This window comes from Alosa alosa, chromosome 8 (genome assembly GCF_017589495.1).
Source record: "Alosa alosa isolate M-15738 ecotype Scorff River chromosome 8, AALO_Geno_1.1, whole genome shotgun sequence".
In the NCBI taxonomy this organism is placed as follows: Eukaryota; Metazoa; Chordata; class Actinopteri; order Clupeiformes; family Clupeidae; genus Alosa; species Alosa alosa.
The window spans coordinates 31,356,533-31,372,476 of record NC_063196.1 but is presented as its reverse complement, the minus strand read 5'-3'; the positions used below and the strand labels follow the sequence as shown (position 1 = coordinate 31,372,476).

At 39.6% G+C, this 15,944-nt stretch overlaps 1 protein-coding gene across 1 annotated transcript; it reads right to left on the bottom strand.

Moving 5' to 3' along the window:
* Positions 1-3,657: 3,657 nt before the first annotated feature.
* rpf2 (ribosome production factor 2 homolog) lies at positions 3,658-12,610 on the bottom strand. Its single transcript, XM_048251413.1, has 10 exons — positions 12,499-12,610; positions 12,036-12,168; positions 11,871-11,908; positions 11,700-11,739; positions 11,501-11,582; positions 10,890-10,966; positions 10,660-10,759; positions 10,456-10,558; positions 4,317-4,461; positions 3,658-4,122 (listed from the first exon to the last, which is right to left on the bottom strand). Exons 1-10 carry the CDS (start codon positions 12,519-12,521, stop codon positions 3,940-3,942), a joined length of 924 nt encoding a protein of 307 aa, XP_048107370.1. The 5' UTR covers positions 12,522-12,610; the 3' UTR covers positions 3,658-3,939.
* Positions 12,611-15,944: the final 3,334 nt, after the last annotated feature.

Sequence of the window (15,944 nt, the reverse complement as noted above, 5' to 3'; positions counted from 1 at the left end):
TGTCTTAAATAAGTAGGCCTAACTGTTCACAATTTTATTGTTGTCTGCAGTTAATTGAAATATTTTAGAATATGGGTGATTCTATTAATGATGGGTAATATTAAATCACAGTGATACAGTATTTTAAATTGTACAGTGAGAAACTGAATTTACATTACATTAACTGTTACCTCTTAATAGTACTGTATTGCTATATACAATTCATGAAAAAACAGTACTTAACTGTTTTTACTTGTGCAGTAAATAAACCAGCAGTGTATGCAAATAAATATACAGTATTTAATTGGTATTTATTCTACAGTAAAACAATCAATACTGTAAATATAACTAAAATCACAGTGTTTAATTGTTTTTTATTTTACAGTGAATACTTAAAATACTGTAAGTGGAAATACGGTACCTTTGCTGTAAAACATATTCACAGTAACTGTTATTGTTGTAAGTTACTGTACATTTTTTACAGTGCAGGCATTCCTCTCTACAGACTTGTAGTTGTTGAGGAAGTACAGTTTTCAGGTAATCTGTAGTGTGAAACAGTAGAACATTACTGTACATTACTACTGGTTGTCCACAACAACAAATCTAATGTAGTTTGTAACAAAATACTTTGAGGGATTGTATTTAGAGTATTTCAAATACTTAAATACTTAAGAAAAATCTGTAATTTTTTTCTCTAATAAGCCAACATTTCATCACTCAGTTAAATACACTAACCATTACAATAAGCTATGCTTATCATAGTCCGGGAGCCAAAGGCCAGAATCATGGGGAACCTGTTTTGTTTTCTTTGTTGTTTCTTGTTGCCTTCTTACTCTGGGTGCCCAATGATGTCCCTTGGGCAACTCCCTATATTCAGTTTTAAATTTGACCTAGGTAGCGATTTGTCCATACAAATACTAATTTCATTACCCTTTTGGAAGGACAGCGTAAAATGTAAACCCATTTTTCCTTTTTTCTTGCAGTATTGCCACATTGTGGCCAACGTTAGATACAACTTTTCTCTTTTACGATCCTCTCTGGACATGTGTGAAGTTGAAAAAAATGAATAGAAAAGTGAGGGAGCCAAAATGGTCAACATGGGTTGTAAAACCCATTTTTTTGCGCTGCCAATTTAATGTCACCGTATTACGGTGGCGCATTGCATTCACATACACACAAAAAAAAATAATCAGGTTCTCATAATTATGAGATAATTCTCTCATAATTACGAGAAAGTATCTCATAATTATGAGATAATTATCTCGTAAATACTCTCTATGTGTTTTGGGCGTAACATAATTTAAAACAATGATAATGACATCTGTCATTCTTTTCACAGCAAGCAGCGCAACTTCAAACGCATCCGTATTTTGATAGTCAGCGGCGCATTTGAAGGAATCTGCTTGCACGCCAGACCTTATGAACCAGGTTTTCCACTAAACCATGCTTTACTAAAACCAAAGTAGTATAAGTATATATATACTTTTTTGATCCCGTGAGGGAAATTTGGTCTCTGCATTTAACCCAATCGGTGAATTAGTGAAACACAAACAGCACACAGTGAACACACAGTGAGGTGAAGCACACACTAATCCCGGTGCAGTGAGCTGCCTGCTACTGGCTTTCGGGGAGCAGTGAGGGGTTAGGTGCCTTGCTCAAGGGCACTTCAGCCGCGGCCCACTGGTCGGGGCTCGAACCTGCAACCCTCCGGTTATAAGTCCAGAGTGCTAACCAGTGGGCCACGGCTGCCCAAAGTAGCCAATGTGCAAATGATGGTGAATAACTACTCATTGTGAAATGTAATTTGTAATATTTTGCATGGATGTGCGCTGGTGGGCGTTCCTGTGGACGAGAGACGCAGGGTGTTTGTGCACCCACCCATATCACTGTTGATAATGTGCTCTTAAAATAACAGGCCTATAAACAACTCGCCAAGGATTTCTGACCAGGTTTCTCTGGTCAGTGACATGATGATTTTTAGAGGGTGTAAGATAGCAATTTTGGATTGTGCGCCAGAAGACACAAGATAGTGGGTTGATGGATGATGGATCCTTTACTCTTTGTCTGTTCTGGCACTGGGAGATATTAACATGTCTTTGCATGGAAAAAAAACACCCTGCGCCACTGACGGGACTGGACACAGCCAGCCTCCAAATGAAGCCTTGGAGGAGACGTCAGTGATGCTGCACTCTCAGCATCCTCTTCACTCTCAGCATCCTCTGGAGGAGACGTCAGTGATGCTGCATTCTCAGCATCCTCTGGAGGAGACGTCAGTGATGCTTCACTCTCAGCATCCTCTGGAGGAGACGTCAGTGATGCTGCACTCTCAGCATCCTCTGGAGGAGGGACGGAGGAATGATGAATCACCAAGCCCACGGCAGACCTCCGCCCACAACACCACTGAAGCAGTCCTCTGAGTCCTCTACCCACAACACCACTGAAGCAGTCCTCTACCCACAACACCACTGAAGCAGTCCTCTGAGTCCTCTACCCACAACACCACTGAAGCAGTCCTCTACCCACAACACCACTGAAGCAGTCCTCTGAGTCCTCTACCCACAACACCACTGAAGCAGTCCTCTGAGTCCTCTACCCACAACACCACTGAAGCAGTCCTCTGAGTCCTCCAATTGCACTGCTCCACCGTTTTGTTTTTTTCAAGCAACAGTGTGCAGCCTGTGTTCTGTCGCTGCAGATTTCTCTTCTCTTCAAATAAGCTCGTTAACTCTTATCACATCTAAACGGGGTGTTATTCTGCCATTTCAATGTGCTGATGCAGTAATTTCACAAGTAGCGTTGCAGAAAGCCCATTGCAATGTAAGCGGCTGTGGCAGCAGGGCAGCATTAATAGGCATCTCTACTGGGCGGGGTGACAACGTTGAACACTCAATTTCATACACAGTTTTGAATAATAGATGCTTTTTGATCTAAAATTAAGTTGTCATTGACCTTTTATGTCACATATTCCCCCCTCAATATGATAGTATTCAGCATGGAAGATGGAAAAAAAATATTTTTTTTTTTATTGATTTCAGTAGATCATTAGAGGGCAAATCTCCCAAAATAGTCCTTTCATATCAGTTTGTGGTAAAGAGCATAATGCGATCATCATGAAGGGCTGCAGTGTTTTACAATAGCTTCGAACACGATTCAGCTACCGTAATCATATTCACCTAATGTTACCAATCTGATCCTTCAATTACATTAATTTTCTCAACCCAGCCCCAAAACTGGGTCATTAAGCAAGTATGTAACAAAATATTGAACTGTTATAACGTAGCTGAAAACATATTGAGCTGTTTATTATGGGGCAAGAGTAGACATTAGGAATGAAGGCATGTTTATGGAACTTGTCCAATGTTGTTTTGGCTATTGACGACTGAATCAATGGCCATGTAATTTAAATCTTTCTGTGTTGAAACAATGCAAATCGAAATAAAAACTCAAAGTAACAATTAAGTTACTGGATAATAGGGTCAACATTTCTAAATATTTCTGTTGACAGATCTCAGCAGAACCTTATATTTTTGGGAGTTAGCCTACTGTAAATCTGCCCATCATTTATGTAATCATTTATGTATAGCTTACCATATCTGCTTACGCAAAATTAATTCCACTAATAAAAATATATATTTTTAATGGCCTGATTTATAACTACTGACCCACAGTAATACAGTATAGTTACAGTATTACATTTATTGCAATATACGATACAGGATATACAATCTTGCATTACATTTAATGCAATATACAATACAGGATATACAATCTCGCATTACATTTGCACCATTGGTATGCACAGATTCGCCTCCACAGCTTGCTAGGTTTTATGAGCAGTAAAAAACAAAGACACGAGGTCAAAATACCTCACAGAACTCTTCAACTGGTATTCCTCAGCCAAGAGCCAAGAGCCATCACATCACCTTGTAAATGTCCATGTCAGAGCCAACTGGGGCTGAGTCACTCATCTGTTCTGAGTTTCTTTGGTGACTTTGACTCCTCTGTGGTGTCTTTCTCTCCCTTCCTCTTCCTTAGTCCCTTCATCTTTCGTGTCTGCAGTTTGGCCAGGTCCTGCTTCTGCATGTGCAGGCGGCCAAACTTGGTGCCAAAGGCATCATGGGATATGTTCTTCTTCTTCTTGGGCTGTAAAGATGGGTTGATACAGGGAGCATTTGTGAATTAGTACCCAGTTAGACAATGTATTGCCTATGTAACCTGTTGTGTATACTTGTGCCATATTCTACTACCCATGATCTACTGCTAGACGTATTATATATATAAGAATTTAAAATCATATTGCTCAAGTTCACTACAATGAGGTTAACCTCTCTGTGTACCTTGAGGGCTTTAGGTTGTCTGTGTGCAGTCTTGTACAAGTCATCAGAAGCCAGATGAGTTCTTCTCAGGACAAAATCAAATGAAGGTCCAATCTCTTCCAGTTCAATCCTTGGAGTTCGACAGCCAGATTTTTTCAGCAGAACTCTTTTTAAAAAGAGAGAAAATGTAGCATTCACACACAAGCAACTAAATTCTATATTAGATAAACAATGAAGCAGACCTCTAGAATTAATGCAACCTGACATTTCGGTGATTTTCTGGCCTGTTAAAGCTTGCTTTCCATTCTTGTTGATCTTTCAAAAGATATTAACAGTCAATGACTGTTAACATGCTACGGATACCCCATTGCTAAAGATATTTGGTACTGTTCAACATCAGTGGCATTAACCCTGAAAACTGACTATCTGTCGGCTGAGTTAAGAAGGCTGAAGAAAGCTATGGGGGTAGTGTTAAGCCTCTTTGGTGTAAACACGTTTGACGCCTGACTTTGTTTGGAGGGCACGCCAAGTTCACTTCATAAATTCATAAGGAACATTTCATTCCAACATATCAATGTATGCACACACATATCAAAGGTTGTGACTATTTCAACACTGCATACAAGGACCGAGGCAGGATGTTGCGGAAAAGAATATACGGCTAGAAATAAACCTCAAGTGACTAATTAAAATACACACTCCTGTGGAAATAATTCAGTCTCTCAACATCTTCAGGCAGAAATTCACTGCAGTGGTTTATAAATCCTTCGAGAACCTTAGAAATTTGGTCTCTGCATTTATCCCAATCCGTGAATTAGTGAAACACACTTAGAATACAGTGAGGTGAAGCAAACACTAATTCCGGTGCAGTGAGCTGCCTGTAACAACAGCTGCGCTCGGGGAGCAGTGAGGGGTTAGGTGCCTTGCTCAAGGGCACTTCAGCCGTGCCTACTGGTCGGGGTTCGAACCAGCAACCCTCCAGTTAAAGTCCGAAGAGCTAATCAGTAGGCCACAGCTGCCCCAACTAGTCTAAGCTGGTCTACAGCCAGTACCCCCAAGCAGACATGACCTGGCCCTGAGCATGTGTAATCCATGATAACTCATTCAGCTTTCTGGACTTTGGTAAGCATGAACCTTATGTTCTGTTTATAAATAGTTCTGCTTTTATAATATCCAGACAAGCTGAGTCTCCCAATTGAGAGCTGAAAAATCAACCGGAGGGGAACAGAAAGAAATACATTTCCACAATCTTGGAATGTGCTGCCTGACCTGAGGGTCAAGATGTGTTCTTAACTAGATGTACCGCATAGCGGTACAAAATATGACCGCCGCTCAGTCCTGTACATCCGTTCCGCGAAAATAAATCACACTTCAATTTGTCTCCATATTTTACTCCATCCCCCACTCTTGAAACTTTTGTGTATGCTTGTTTGGCATGCCTGAGTGTGTGTGTGCGGCTGCACAGAAAGTAGCCTACTGGTGCTGAAAAGGTGAATAGATTGTAGAATAGCCAAAGAAGATGTAGCATTGTTATAAAACCTTTAAAATCTCTAAACAATCACAAGTAGGGCAGTTAATCACAGTTCATCCATTGCAACTGGATTGATGAAAGGTCACTTACACCTGTAGGCTACATTGTATTTGGGAAAAGCAAAAGGTATCAGCATAATGTTATTTATTTATTTATTTTTTTTGTGTATTTATAAAAATAAAAACAAAAACATCTCTGTCAGTTCCATGCCGTTTTCAACAGCTATCAAAAACAAAGGTCATTTTTGGATGGATGGATTTTTTGTGAATGTTTCTTTGAATGATTTGAGTGAATGATTTTAGTCATCTTTAGTTCATGTAATACTTTATTGTCAATGCACAAATTAAGTAAAAGTAGTCTGAAACGTTATTGTTAATGCACAAATTAAGTAACAGTAGCCTAGTCTGAAAAGAAAAACTGTTACAGCATACCAGTGGTGCAAATAACTGACATGTCCAAATGGGCCTTGATGAAATGCGTCGCTAGACTGTTCATACACATTTTAACGGGCCAAAGTTGAAGAGCTTTTGTCCGTTATTGTTCGTGCAAATATAGGCTGATTCATGTTCCCTTGCATTGTGTAACTGAGGTCCATGGCTAGTCTGGCTTTCATCAGACCAAGCTCAATATTTTAAGAAATCAAAAATAAATGGCGGGCAGATCAGGCTGGGTTCACCCAGCCTAGTCCATAGGCACCGATATTGTTTAATTTTCGATTGAGATATACACGCTCTGGCTATTCTAAATGCAAAAATGCATCAGGGAGTTATGACAAAGCGGTAACTAACAAACTAGATCCTAATAGAAAGCTGTTAGCTTCCCTAAGCTACAGGTAGGATTATAAGGTAGGCCTATTTACAACATAAATTGTCAATAGGCTATGCTGGCGACACAAATTAAATCTCCTTTGGAAACCAATGGCTTACTTACGCCTTACAGTATCAAGCGGACTTAAACTGCCATATCATTGGCGAAAAATTGTAATAACATTCAAGCAGCTCCATGAGTCAAGGAAAGCGCTGAATGAAGTAGCCACTTCTAGATGGGACCCACTACACAGTAGCTTAAGGTGTGTTGCTAAAGCAGCCATAATGAAATGAAGGTGTCATTGTTTGGATACTTCACACACACGTGCTTTTTAATTTCACAAGACTACAACTACCAAGCTGTAATCAAAGCACATCGATTCCCCTCTCACACCCTGCACGCACTTAAAACAAAATAAACAGGCGTCTCAGTCTCACGCATGTATAGGCAAAACTGTATCAGACCCGATTGTAGCGTTGGTAAATCTTCCATTGCACAGAATGATTTTGTAGCGTGCAATAAATGACAGTCGAAAGATACAAACAGTGCTGCTATCAATTTGCTTGGTATAACCCGCATTTATAGTTTTCTACAAATGCAATCAATCAAATGCCTCCATCACTCAACTAACGCTAACGGTAAAATTACCTAGGTCCTTATTGATATTAGGGATTGGGGCTGGTGGTGGTCCCCGGGGACGAAATGAAATTATTCCGTAAAAGTCTAGTGGGGCTACATACCCACCAAATTTCATGTACCCCGGTGGTTCGGTGTCCCGGGTATCAATGACCAAAAATTCAGGGAGTAGATGACGGGAAAAATTCTTGAATTATGTGCATGTGTGCGTGTACAAATTTATGTTTATGTGTGTGGGTGTGTGTGTGTGTGTGTGTGTGCGTGCTTGTGTGTTTGCTCATGTGCATGCATGCGTACATATGTCTACTGTGTGAGTATGTGTCATACGTATGATTATTATGATCTGTTTATGCACATGTGTGCACATGGAATGGGTTAACATGACCCCTGGAGGCAAACATACGGAAAAAATTGGTCATCCTAGGCCCTACAGTTCTCAAGATATTCACAGAGAACTGTGTCTGCCCTACCCTCCTTTCGGGGTCCAGTCAGCGGGGGGCTACAGATCAAAGCGAAGAATGACGGTTCCATGCTATCCATGTGGGGGTACATGCCCACCAAGTTTTGTGTACCCGGTCTTTTCAGTGTCCGGGAATCCTTGTTGGTGTATGCGTCACTAAATGTACACATAAATTATTTTATTGTAAGGCCCCCCATGAGCGAAAGTACACAAAACTTGGCATGCATTCGGAGGGTGTCATAATGATGCTACACTTTTAATTTCGTGCAGTTTTGACCTTGTCAGCCAGAGATATTGTGATGAAAAAACCTAATTTTTTTGCTTTTTAATTTTTTAACTAGGTGGCTATACATGAAATAAGTGGTAATGGGATGGGTTGACATGCCCCCTTAAGACCAACATACATAAAAAGGTGGACCTCCTAGGCCCTCACGGTTATCGAGATATTCACAGAAAACTGTCTCCGCCACCTACAGGCCAGTTGGTGTATAGTAACATAAATTAATTTATTGTGTGGCCCCCATGAGCGAATTCCACAAAACTTGGCGTGCATACAGAGGGTGTCATAATGATCCTACAATTCCAATTTTGTGCAGTTTTGACTATGTTAGGTCACAGATACCTTCAATTACAACACCTCATTTTTACTTTTTTTGTGTTTAACTAGGTGGCTATACATGAAATGAGTGGTTATGGAATGGGTTGACATGGCCCCTTGAGATCAACATACAAAAAAACAATGGTCCTCCTAAACCCTACGGTTTTCGAGATATTCACAGAAAACTGTGTCTGCCCTACCCTCCTTTCGGGGGGTCCAGTCCAGCGGGGGGGCTACAGATCAAAACGAAAAACGATGGTTCCATGCTATCCATGTGGGGTTACATGCCCACCAAGTTTCGTGAACAGAGATCTTCTAACTGGGTACCAGTGATTTTTTAGCATACTTTGACAATGTCACTCAAGCTCTTTTTGTCCTTCACAGATAGTCCATTAAACCAACATATGAAAGAAAATGTTAATAGACTCTCAATGAAGGCTTGATAAAATGTACATAGAATTTGTTTACAGACACCAAAAGAGTTAAGCTTCCTCAGTAAGTAAATTCTTTGGTTTGCTCGCTTAATAATGCTATCAGTGTTCTCACTGAATTTCAGATGCGGGTCAAACACTGTGCCTAAGTACTTATATGTTTGGACTATTTGAACATCTTCATTGTGTATTACACTCGGTTTTGGTTCCTCACTGTGCTTCCTAAAGTCTATGATTCATTCTTTAGTTTTAGACACATTCAGGTCAAGGAAGCTGTCATTGCACCAGCTGACAAATTCCGTAAGGACTCTGTTGTGGTCAGATTGGTTGCCCTGGAGAAGAGACGACAGAGCCGAGTCGTCTGAAAACTTCACCAAGTAGCTGTTTTCCCAAGATGACCTGCAGTTGTCAGTGTATAATATGAAAATCAGGTTGTCGAGTCTGTCAAGATTTCTGAGTCTCCGATGCAGGCCTCCTCTTCTCCCTCTTTTCCGATGTTTGCTCCTTGCATGCAATCTGCACAGCTCCGCCGGAATATCTGGTATAATACCGACAGACGATGTTCGCAGGGAGATCAGAAACTCTCGGCTGTGAGTAACTTTCCCAAGTACTCCATACTCCGAACCGTGGTGGCAGATGGAGAGTTCCAGCACTAGCGTTATCACAAAAAAATATCGCGAACAGTCGATCGGAGGTCCTTAGAAGCTGCATCTCTGGGCCACTGGTGATTTTACTCACGCATAAACATTAACATCCACAGCAGACACTCCGTGAAACGATAGGAAGGTAAAAAACAAACAAACGAATGGATGGGCAAGCTGCTGGGTTGCACACGCACTGGAGCACCCCGGAATATATGCAGAGCATATAGACATCAAGACTAACATAGCAAACCAATTACTTTGTGCTGGGTGTGATAATGTGCTGCCCTAGCATCACACGATGACTTTATTATTATTTGATTATTGATTTATTATTATTATTATTATTATTAGGTCAATTTCATGATCATCATTCTTCCATGTTCATTGTGCTGGGCACATTCCTTTAGCGTGCAAGGAATGTTTCTTTTAATATGATGATCATGTGTATTTTGGGGGTGTTCCATGTTCACTTTAATGTCCCGTTATTTGATTTAGGGGCCGCTGTGCCCGTTTTCAAAGGCTTTTGACTTCGGAATCAGTGGAATTAGGTAATTGGCCGTTTAAATTGTGTAAAGCGCTTACAGTAAGGGGGCTGTTGTGAGCCTTGCTGGCAGGTCTATGCTTAAGTTGGCATTTAGCCATGTAAGACCTTTGAATACTTTTTGTCTGTGTTGAATATTTGTTTGTTACTTTCGTTTACATCACATCAGGTGCTACAAAGTGTCGGGGTGGTATTATGGACTATATTTTTATTCATTTGTTTACATTTTATTCACGTTGTAAATAAAACACATATACCGGTAGCATAATCCTCTCTCGTCGCTGATTGGCCCGTCACCCTTGAGCCCGAGGGAAACGTTAGTAAATTATCATGTGCCAGACTAGTATCTCACTGAAAGGAAATTCTAGGTGGGCGAGGTCAGGCTACTAATTCATGAAAACTTAACAAGACTGACCAAAACCATAAATATTGACTTGTTTCCCTTTTCTGCGACTCATCTACTCAGGAATTGAATACCTAATCAACAACTAAAAAGGCATGTGCATACATACTTGTAGCTACGCATGTAGATCTTCCCCTCCAGGGCTGTGAAGTGCAGTATGTGTTCCAGGCCTGCCAAACGGACCGACGACACAGTGGGTCCTCTGAAGAAATCTACCATAGCAAATGAGACAAGACATGAGGAGGTAAGACAACACCAAAACACCCCTGAGATGAGCCAAAGCGTCTTAGCACTAGAATAGTTACTGGTGTACCGATCAAGACGCTCTTCAGGCGTTTGTGTTCATTGTCTATGTCGAAGGCCTCCCCTGCAAACACCAGCAGAGGCTTGGTTCCCTCTGGACACTTGCTCACCTATTCATCAAGTAAACAAGAATACAACCAGAGTAAATTAGCAGCTCAAGTATAAAAAATGTCCTATGTAAGTAAAATGTTATGTGAATAAATGTACAACAAAGGTATCTCAAAAAACATGAATTCTTACCTTGATATCTTTCAGTGCGGTAAACTTCTCAACACCCAACTCAATCATGTCCAGCACATGATAATCAAACAAGCGTCCTATAATAAACAAAAAAACAACAAAAACAAAACCTGAACATCATTTCTCTTCCTGTCTGGGTTGTAAGAGCTTACCAAATACAAGGTTGTAAGCGGCATATTGTCTACGGCATTTCCAGAGCTTACCAAATACAAGGTTGTAAGCGGCATATTGTCTACGGCATTTCCAGAGCTTACCAAATACAAGGTTGTAAGCGGCATATTGTCTATGGCATTTCCAGAGCTTACCAAATACAAGGTTGTAAGCGGCATATTGGCTATGGCATTTCCAGAGCTTACCAAATACAAGGTTGTAAGCGGCATATTGGCTATGGCATTTCCAGAGCTTACCAAATACAAGGTTGTAAGCGGCATATTGTCTATGGCATTTCCAGAGCTTACCAAATACAAGGTTGTAAGCGGCATATTGTCTACGGCATTTCCAGAGCTTACCAAATACAAGGTTGTAAGCGGCATATTGTCTACGGCATTTCCAGAGCTTACCAAATACAAGGTTGTAAGCGGCATATTGTCTACGGCATTTCCAGAGCTTACCAAATACAAGGTTGTTTGGCCGTTTCTTATTATGGGAACCAAACAAAAACAGCGAACAATCTGATTTTTTGGAGAAGAATTCCTGCGAAGACAAAAACAATTTAAAACAATTACAGCTGATAACAGACAAAAAAAACCATCTAGTGACTGAATAGGCTATTCATTACATATAACTGTTTCTGTGATTCTTTTAACTCACCAAAGATGTTGAGTCTTCAAATGGCCTCATTATGTTCTTCCTATAATGCAAAATATCAAATTCAATATTCTGAAAGAAGTTGCAAAGTTTGCAAACAATCAGCAGCAGAACGCAGTTTTAACTAACTTCTACCGCGTAGGGTAAACAAGCACAACATGGCATGTCACTTACTTTTTATACATCACTGCATTTGGTTTCTTCAGGGCATACTGCAAAATATATCAACCAGGTCATCTGACATGTTTAACTATTGAATAATACAATAACATTCCAATAGAGCTGAATTGATTCAGGTGGGTCTGTTGACAGAGGACCCAGGCTTTCATGCCAACTCACAATATCTTTCAGTGCCTGAGTAACTGTCTCAGTTGCGTTCCCTCCTTTCATAATCATCGCATTCTTAACGTTTTCCGTAAGTTTGGGCTCTCTGCTCTGAAGAAATCGTTTGGACCTCTTCGTCTTCGGCTTCCTAATGTAAAAACGAAATGGCAATTTCATATTACTTGATTACAAGCATATTGTCAAATGTGGGGTAATGATCCAGGGAAAACATTTTGCAAACATGAACGTAAGCCACATCTTACTGGTAAAGTAGATTAATCAGGGAATTTGGTATCAACATGAAAAAGGCTGAACATTATGTAGACACTGTAGAGGCAGCATTTTCGCTATAACGTTAGCACGGCTAACATTTGCGTTGGCTTTCATAATTAACTAAAGCCACCATATTTTAACAAGCAGTTATTATCCCTACATGACCTGTCAACATGAACGTGCAATTATGAAAAAGATTACTTACACTATTCCATCGGTGTACTTCATTTTAGCCCCAAATATTACAAGATTTTGTAGGCTATGTAAGATTTGTTTACACGTGAATTACATGTGGGTCTGAACCGGAAGCAGGCAGGATGTTGAGTAGCAATGTGAATCGCAATATCCGGAATTGAAAAAAGCTTGCTACACTACTGCCATCTACTGGTGGGTCGTAGGGCTCCGTTCACTCTAGTTTGTTAACTACCACAAGTCACGAGTTGGGTCGCGACAGACTGTCATTTTTAAAAAGTGGGTCCCCAGAAAAGAAGTTTGAGGAATATGTTGTGGAAAGAAGGTATACTGATAAAGGTTAAAATATTGGGAATAAAGGGACGGATGTTCCAATGGATTAAAGGGTTTTTGTCTAATAGAACAATTCAAATTAAAATAAATAGAGAATTAAGTGAGCAATACAGTGTGGAAAATGGTGTCCCACAAGGAAGTATTGTTAGTCCACTATTATTTTCAATAATGATTGATGATATTTTTAAAGACATACAAAATTCAGTTGGGGTGGCATTGTTTGCAGATGATGGAGCAATGTGGAAAAAAGAAAGAAATATAGATTTTGTGGTGGGTAAGATGCAACAGGCAGTGAACAGAGTCCAAGAATGGGCCCTTCAATGGGGGTTTAGGATCTCAATAGATAAAACAAAGACTTTATTCTTCTCTAGGAAGAAAATAAATGTAGATGTTAAAATCAAATTATCTGGGGCAGATTTAGAAAGAGTGGAATTCTTCAAATATTTAGGAATGTGGTTTGACAATCGATTAACTTGGACAAAACATATACAAAAAAATATTGAGAAATGCAAGAAAGTGTTGAATGTGATGAGGTGGAGGTGGAGGGGGAGCAAGTAGACCTGCTTTAAAAGCCATTTATACAGGGCTGATGAGATCTGTATTTGACTATGGGTGTGTAGTGTATGGGTCTGCTGCTAAAACATCACTTAAGAAACTAGATGTAATTCAGAACCAAGGTTTGAAGCTATGCTGTGGGGCAATTAAGACCACGCCAGTGGCAGCAGTCCAGGTAGAGATGGGAGAGATGCCTCTCTATCTTAGAAGAGACCAGCTGTCTCTTGTGTATTGGACAAATCTAAGGGGTCATAGTGAAAAACACATGAGTCAATCAGTCTTATGGCAGTGTCAAGAGATAGAGAGTTACCTTATTAAAAGTTTTGGTTGGACAATAAAACAAAAGGTAATAAATATGGGAATCAGTGCTCTTGAAATAAGCCCTACAGTGACATATCCTGTTGTTCCTCCTTGGCTGATGTCAGAGGTTCCAGTAGACTTGGGCTTATTAGAGGAAAAGAAGGATGTTGAAGTGGATCATTACAGGGTCCAGAGTTACATGGCGAGCAAATATAAAGAAGCAGTCATTTTATATACTGATGCATCTAAGCAGACTGATAAGAAAATGGGAGTTGCTTATGTTATCCCTCAATTAAACATTGAATCTGGAAAGAGAATCAATGACGATTTAGCTGTATACACAGCAGAAATTATAGGAATATGGATGGCCTTATTGTGGGTAGAGAGCAATAGACCTAAGCAAGCTGTGATTGCGTCAGACTCTAGCTCAGCTTTAATAAGCCTTAAACGTTGTCACTCTGAGTCTAGACAGGACATAGTATATGAAGTAATGCAATTAGCCAACAATCTGCTTAAGTCTGGTATTAGTACTACATTTATATGGGTACCAGCTCATATAGGTGTAGGAGGTAATGAATTAGCAGATAAATGCAAAGAAAGCAGCAGGGAAGTCTGATATAGAGTTGAATATTAAATACAGCAAAGCTGAAGTCAAAAGTATAATCAAAGCTAAAATAAATGAAAAATGGCAATTTTTATGGGATAACGAACAGTCTGGAAGACACCTGCATAGTATTCAAGGAAAGGTGGGGAGGAGCAGGAATACATGCAGAAGCAAGCAAGAAGAAGATGTGGTGTCCAGAATGAGGCTAGGACATACAGGATTAAACAGAACATTAGTTACCATGAAAAAGCATGTTGATGGAATGTGTGAATATTGTAATAGTCAAGAGACCATAGAGCATGTAATTATGTTTTTGTCCTGAGTACCATCAAGCCAGACAAAGATTTATCTCACAACTTGGTGAAATCAGATGACATTAAATTTGAATGATATACTGCAAAGAGAATCAGGTGAAATTTGTTTTTCCTTTTTTTTTTTTTTTGAAGGTAACTGGGTTATTTAAAAGAATTTAGGAAAGTGTAGGATGACCATTTGATCCACACTCCAGTCCAGATGGTGGCGGTAATGCACCAAAAAGCTGGTTGCCAACCGCAATATAAAAATGAAGAAGAAGAAGAAGAAGAAGTTTGAGAAACACTGCTCTAGGAGCACCTTGCATTATTTTTTTTTCCAGAAGGTACAGTGTGGGGTGTAGTGGTAAAATAAGAGGTGGGTAAACTTTGAATTCTGTGACTGTGCCATGCGGTAAAAAAGACATTCAGAACATGTTTGATGATGGTGGAGGCTATTGTTCAATGTACCAGTGGTAATAAATGGTCCTAGAATGTTGATGAGTGTACATCTTGTGAATAAAGATAATACAGTGTAAAATACAGTGTGAAAAGTTGCAATTGGTGAATAAACTATTTTGAGAGGTGGATAAACTCTAATAAGAGGTGGATACATTCTATTATTTCAGAGGTGTATAAACTGTGTTTAGGCCTACTTGCGTTTTGCCTCCACTACCCTGGGTACAATTAAGCCCAAACGTAGCCTATTCATACCCTTGGCCACTTTTGGTTTAAACATATTTTCTGGGTTTCTTCTGACTGGAAATAATAAGCAAGAGATATCTCTCAAGAGATCTACATTTTTATATAAAATGCCTGTCCAAAAAACGATTCATAGGCCTAGTCAAGTCAAGTTTATTTATATATTATTATTATATATTATTTAACACATTTCTAACACAGGTACTCAATGTGCTTTAGTCTACATAAACAAAAGTAATAGTAAATAAAAGCATAAAAGGGCAATAGTTAAAAAAGTTTAAAAAGTAAAGTACATAATAGGCCTAATTAAAAAGAAAACAAAGACAAGGTAGAATAATTAAAAGACAGATTCAGAATTTGTAACTCAGTGAGGTGCATTTGATCAATTAGCAGAAGGCATCTACTTTACTCTTTCTAAATAATCAACTGCAAAGCCCTTTTTTTTGCCAGCACATCAGAATTGTGCCAGTGGTCCTCTTTTCTTATGATGCCTTTTATTTGAAAAACATCCTGAAAGCATGATGCCCCACCATGATATGAACACTGAAGATTCTGGAAGAACCAACCTCAATGATCTGATAGACTATCGCAAAAGAGATGTGGTGGTCCAAAATACCAGTGGAGACACACAAAAACCTTGTTAGAAATGTGAAGAACTGTTTGATTTCTGATGAC